The 6,689-nt window shown below is 39.5% G+C and overlaps 1 protein-coding gene across 6 annotated transcripts in view; it reads right to left on the bottom strand.

The window, feature by feature from the left end:
- Positions 1–1,428: 1,428 nt before the first annotated feature.
- The window catches only part of GOLGA3 (golgin A3), a 29,622-nt gene continuing 24,361 nt past the window's right edge, over positions 1,429–6,689 (bottom strand). For all 6 annotated transcript variants that reach the window (XM_064522096.1, XM_064522099.1, XM_064522100.1 and 3 more), the window contains one exon: positions 1,429–5,838. In XM_064522096.1, the coding sequence (XP_064378166.1) occupies positions 5,631–5,838 (208 nt within the window). In that variant the 3' untranslated portion in view covers positions 1,429–5,630. The remainder of the gene's footprint in view (positions 5,839–6,689) is intronic.

Below are 6,689 nucleotides of genomic sequence, written 5' to 3'. Positions count from 1 at the left end.
CCCCGCCCCGCGAGGCCCCCGCCCCGCCAGGCGCCGGGCCTGCCCGACCCGCTGCCTGACAGAAATTGCGCCCCCGGTTGCCCGGCAACCAGCGCCCCCCCACACACACACTCACGCACCCTCCCTGCGCCGCCGACGTAGCTGAGCCGCCGCCCGGGCTGTCCCGCCGCTGCCCGGCGGCAGCGTGGCACCGGCACCGGCACCGCTCCTCCGCCGTGCCGCGGGGTGGGGGGGAGGGGGGCAACCGCCATCCCGCAGCGGCAGCTGACATCTTCCCACCCCGCCGGCTGCAGCTCCCCCACAGAGACGCCCCCTCCGGCTCGCGCCCGGCTCCAACGGCCGCTCGCGGTGCCTGACGGGAAGGCAGACATGTTGGTTGGTGGCGGCTGCTTCAGCGCTAGCTGCGGCCCTGGTGCTCGTAAGGAAGGAAACGCGAGCGCAGCGCAACAAAAGTTCCCTTAGAAATAAAGAAGGCTCCGTCTAGGCATTATCTCGTGTCCATTTGAAGGGAGAAACAAACAAGTTTCATTACGCCTACCAGCAGTAAGGCCTGGCTGAGATGCTTTTTGCTGAGAAAGGCTTTCTTCAATGAAAAAAGCTGTCTTTAATTATCAGACCCTGACTAGTTCATCTCTTATCCTACAGAGAGTTTAGCAGTGCTTTACAGTACTCCCCCCTCACACACACTGTACTGACTTTTATCTGAGTATTTACAACGTAAGTGTTTATCAACATTTAAAATTTCTACCTGGCCACTGCCAATAGGGCATTTGAAAAAGCTCCCACTCAAAAATTGCTGGAGTAGTCTCGGTCTGAGAAGCCAGCATAAATGCAAATCAAGAAAAGGAAGGCAGCAGTGAGTGAGAGGTAAGATGACAAATCAACGGATTTAGAACAGTCATCCCATTATGGACTACATACTATGTTACAGGTGTGGTGAGACTGTACAGGTATGTCAGGTATGGTTGCCCGTTGGTTTAAATTACAAGACAAAATGACAGGCTTTCAAGAAGTTGACATCTCTAACTTACACTGTTTAATACTACAAACAAGGTACAGTCATTTTTTCCTCATCATTGCAATAGGCTAAATTAGAATCAAGATGACATTCTTCCACTGTTCAGTTTTGTACACTTGAACTTCAGAGACTGGCAAATTTAGGCCAAGATAGATATACTCATTACTGTTGTTTCCTGACATGTTCATCAAACTCAGAAAAAAAGTAATTATATAATGGAAAGACAAGTACAATCAATACCTTAAATGCTTTTAAAAAAATTGTAAAGCAATACATAAAGTATTCACTCAACAGATTTTTCTTTAAGTGGCTGTACAGCATGTTTAGAATCCTAAATATAAAAAAAAATTCTCATAAAATAAACCCAAAGATGAACCCATTCCTCTTTCAAAGTAAAAAAACAACATGGAGCCCTTTAACAAAAATAGTTTATTGCACAAAACTTTCAAAGGAATTCCTATGCACATTATTTTTATAATCAACATGCTTTGTGTGATCATAATCATTAACTGTACATAGTATAACTCCTCCATCCCCTGGATTATCCACTCAAGAACATGAAATAATTAACTTTTATCTTTACAAATACATCCTAAGCAGACATTAAATTACTGAATGTCATGTATAAAACATAACAATATTTCTTTTACAATATTCAGTACATCCTTCCCTCCTCTAGAAATCCGTGCATCTGTACTGGAAATTAGGCTGCTCTGCTCCCAGAGACTGAAGTGATACGCATTAGTGGGAGACTAGTGTGCTCAGATTACAGCTAGCGGGCATTAGTAATTGCTTGGGGCTGTGATTGCTTTCTCATGAAAATATTTAAAAGGCTTCTGGTCACAGCAAGTCACATGCAACTATTCACATTTCCCTGGCAAAGTTAATGAAACATACATCATAGGCTTGTGCATCACCAGTAGTGAATTTGTCATCTCTGAGTTATATTAATCATACTATCTGTCCCCTGTTCGCCTTGAATGTTGTCATAACTAAAGCACCCATGCCACTGCATTTCACTCACATACAGAGGAATAATAATCCATTAAAATATAAGCACTAGAACTTTCTTTCTGGATATTACTCTACTCCTTACATGTGCAAAATTCTCATAGATTTCAGCTGGAATATTGCCTGAACAAACAGTATGGAAACAGACCTCCCATTGCATGAGCAGATAAGGAGCTCAGCTGATCCCCTGATACACTGCACAACTGTTTCCAAGAAATCTGGAAGACAATAGAATGAAAGAACACAATATTCAGCGGTACCAGAGGCTCTATAACTAGCATTTTTTCCATTGTATTTTTTTTATGCAGTTGTTCACATGTCCTCAAAAAAGCAAGAGTATTTGAAAAAATAATGCCACAGCCTTTACCAACTTTCATCACTTAGGAAACATTCTCACATTACAGCAACATTTCTCCTTCATCAACAAGACTTGGTTAAGTAGGTAGCAACCACTGAAGAAACAGACAGAGAAAATACATTCCATTGCAGTGCTTGAAAGAGGAAAAATAAAATCTCTTACAGACTATTCCTCTAATTTCTAAAAGCACACCAATGCTAATGAGGCACTGATTTTCCTCTGCTATATTTGGCAGTGCTGTGACATGCAGAAGGGACATAGTTTTTATTCCTGTAAGTAGCTTTACTGCCTAGACAGTGAGAGGCCTGAAGCTTTGTAGAGAGATCATGCTCAGCCTCAGGGTGAAATATAGAACCTTTTAATAAAACAGCAACTATTTCTCTTGATAGTTAAGGAACATAGTTGATGTATTTCAAAGATAAGGCCTTGCTTTTGCCACATGCTGAGTGCTTCCTAGAAGGCTTTCCAGCAACTTCAGTAACTTAACTGGCTTAGTACCTCACCTGATTTAGACCCTCAAGTCTTATCCTCTATTCTTCCACTAAGTAAATAGCGTGATGTTTGTGTCTATTAAAAAAAAAAAAAAAAAGCACACATGACAAATATAAAATGAAAATACCTGGTGTCCAAGTACTTTCAGAGAGAGACAGGTGGGACAATGTAGCAATCTAATCCGAGAACTTCACAATAAATCCCTCATCTTTGAAAGGAAAACATGCAGCTAAGGCTACTTGGCTGTATAAGCTCAGATGACCATATAAAGAGCTAGTGGGAAAAAACACCCGCAGCATTGCACTGAAAACAGAATGTATTATTGATACAAATAGAAGAGAGACAGACATTCTGAAGAGCTACGAATGTTTCTTACAATTCTGGCATCTTTGATCCCAGATAAAAGCTTTATCTGTACAACTGTTGCCAAACTTGAGAGAAAAATATAATGGATTCTTAACTGTAGGCAAGACATTTACCAAAATGAACAGCAACATTAACCCTGCACAAGTGTTATTTTATTTAAAAACCTGAACATTTGATAACTTTTTTGCACTGAATATATTATTCATTACATAGTTTTAACTTTGTTCTTTAACAACACTGCACGTTCTTTTTCTTCTTAGAGTTTAACATACCGGCAACTTCAAGAACATGACAGCAGCGAGATAATCAGTACCATTTACTCTGTAAAGTAGACTGCAGTAGTATGCAGATGTTAACATGTCTGGGCTAGTCAGTAAAGTTTTGATTTTTTTTTTAAACCGTTCAGTAAATCCATGCATTGGGCAGCTAAAGCCATACTAACCCATTTTTTCCTTCACCGACTCCAAAATCTTAACTTCTAGCATCACTTGACTCTGATCCCATAAAATAAGTTAAAATCTAATAGCTGAGAGGCATGAAGTCAGTCAGTATAGTCACTTTAAGTGCGAAGTGTTCAACGGGGCAGGAACTTGAATGGATAATTATGAGAACTAAAACTCTGGATAAAAGTTAAGGGTTGGGGGGGGGGGGTTGGCCTTATTGCTAAGCAAATTGCAGTAATTCCCCCCTACACTCCAATATCCAAACTCATCCAAAATCAGCCTCCTCAAAGAAGTAACTTCCTCTTTAGAAAAATACATGAACTAGGCATCTGAAAAGTAGAGACAAGATAAATTGTCTAAATGTTGTGTTACAGCTAATTATGACGAAAATTACTGGAAGAGATGCCTTTTTTTTTCCCCTTCAGCTATTTAATCTGCTTCTACTAACTAGAATTTTTAAGCCAATCTACAGTGGATATAATTGACCTTCTTTCTGTATGATTTAAAGACAAAAACGTGACACTATATGAGCTGTCACAGAATCTTCCAAATAATGTCATGTGTATTCTGATTCATGCTCAAGCACAGTAGATAAAGCAGTACTTTGGTACTGATTTTAGAATGGGAAGGAGAGGATGGGCTTATCACTGCACTATAAGCTGTATGAAACAATGGGACCAAAGGAGAAAGAATCTAAGGTGGATTGCTTTAAGAATAATCTAGTCAAGGTGTCTCTGCAGAAGGGCTGCCATAGTGCCAACATTTCCATCCACAGTGGACACCTTGTGGTAACAGTGGATGCCAAAAGTCGGGGGGTTAAGGGGGTCAGGTAGGATAAAGCTAATCAAAATAATTTTATAGGCATTATAATTTTGTCTTTGAAAGTAAAATAATTATATTTCTAAAAGCTCTGGCTTTTTGGGGCTAATTTCCCTAAGCCGTATGTACAGTATTGTCAAAAAAAAAAAAAAAAAACCCCGCAAACTTAAATGTAACATTAAAACAATAACAGTAACAAAATAAACTTGTCAGCCTTAACTTACAGTACACAAGCATATTAAAACAGATATTCAAAGTCAGAAAATTAAGTTTTTTTTCTTATATATGTATTACACACATACCTTTATCAAGGATGTCTACTTCAAAAGTTGAAATAAAAAGGTGCAAAAAGTGTTTGTATGTGCAGTGAAGCAAAGCTCCCTACTGGCCTGCAACTGCAAGAGGAAAACTGTGACACTTCACAAAACATCCTGGGCAAGTCTGCCAAAGACAGTTATGGCATTGCTCGTCTTTGCGATCTGTTTCTTTTACTATATGGTCAAAGGTCATCTTCATAACTAGAGATGGCTTAAAAATTAAACTTTTTTTTTTTTTTAATTTTAATATAAACATCTGAGATTTGAATTTCAAGAGTGAAAGAGCAAGGGGGAGGGGAAGGGGTGCTTGAATAAGAATATCCAGTTCTCAACCACTGCTAATGGCTGAACATAAACGACTTATTTTTTATGCAATTTGGACACAGCCCAAGACAGTGAAAAACTGTGGGGACAAAAAAGCAAAACCAAAAAAACCCCAGATATTGCATAATTAATGTGCTTCCTCACTGAGACTGAACAAATGCAGACTTGGAACCAGATGCTCCTCTTGGCCTCATTTTAAACCCTCATCTGAATCTCTTACTCTCTCCCAAAATGAGTCAGATTTACCAAGTGTCCCCTAACATGGCAAAATTATTTCAAAATATCAAAAGGTTTCAAACGAACCCTTGGAATAGCATGTTCTGCAATTAACGTTTTGCCAGTTTTTCAGAACCATACCCTTTGCTTCTAAAGGCAAAAGCAGAACTCTGAACACTGTTTTAAAAATGGAATAAATAAATAATTTTGATAAAGATTTGTTTACACACTTAAAGCAATAGGAAGAAAGACAATTGCTGAGGAGGTTATTGTTTCAAAGCTTCCTTGTCACTAGTGTCACAATTCTGCTTCTTTTCATCTACTGCAGAAATCTCCCGCTGGTCTGATGCAATTGCAGCACTGGTAGAGGTAAGGTCCATTAGTTGCCCCTCAATCTGAGTCCATGAAGACATTGATTCATGTACTGTAATGGTGTGTTCCTCCATCTGACGCTGAAGGCTGTCCATTTCTTGCCTTTTGAAAGTATTGAGGACAAGAAGAAAAGATTATCAGGCAGAAAACTAACTGCTAAACACGAGTTCACTAAATTACTTCAGCCATTTAAGAATAAAACAAATAGGATGTACTAAATCCAAAAACAAGGACCAACAATGCAGCATCTCCTTTGCTGCATGTGCTCATCGGCAGGCATGATGTAGCACTGTTTCCTCAGCAAAGGCACTTAGTGACTACAACTTAATGAACATGGTACTCTCACAGATATAAAAGACAACATGGAAGGTAGAGGTGAGGAAAGCAGCAGAGAAAAACAAATAAACACACTACTACTTGTAGTCAGATACCAATTCAGTAGAGACTAGTTTGGCAGTACAAGTTGTGTACCACTATAACAGGCTACCTCTCGCTCCCCATAAATATTCTCCATCAACAGAGCTGATACATCCAGCCCTGTTCTGCCATTAACCTGAAATCCCCATCTTCCTGCAGTTGCAGCTTTCCTGCTCAGAATCTCATGTGCTATCTTGCAAGGAAAGATACAAAAAATATTTTTGGTATAAAGAAATGCCTCTTCAGACATTTCTAATTAATACACTGCCTGGGTTCCTATCACAAGCAGCTTTGCTGATGCTGCAAAGAGAGAGAAATATCAGCTTCTCTACCAGCAAGAACTAAAAAATAGCTGCTTCTGTTTTGTTCTGCAGTATATTTATTTGTGCACAAACACTAAACTCTTTAGGATGGATATTTTGTCTAGTATATTGCCAAGGCCTCTTTCCCTATGTCATTTCCATATAAGCAAACATCTGCAAATGCCAGAACATCCTACTGCCTTATATATAGCCTTAGTAAGAGAAAAAATAATT

This window comes from Dromaius novaehollandiae, chromosome 17 (assembly GCF_036370855.1).
Source record: "Dromaius novaehollandiae isolate bDroNov1 chromosome 17, bDroNov1.hap1, whole genome shotgun sequence".
In the NCBI taxonomy this organism is placed as follows: Eukaryota; Metazoa; Chordata; class Aves; order Casuariiformes; family Dromaiidae; genus Dromaius; species Dromaius novaehollandiae.
The sequence above is the reverse complement of the archived record's forward strand: the minus strand, read 5'-3'. Positions and strand labels throughout refer to the sequence as shown.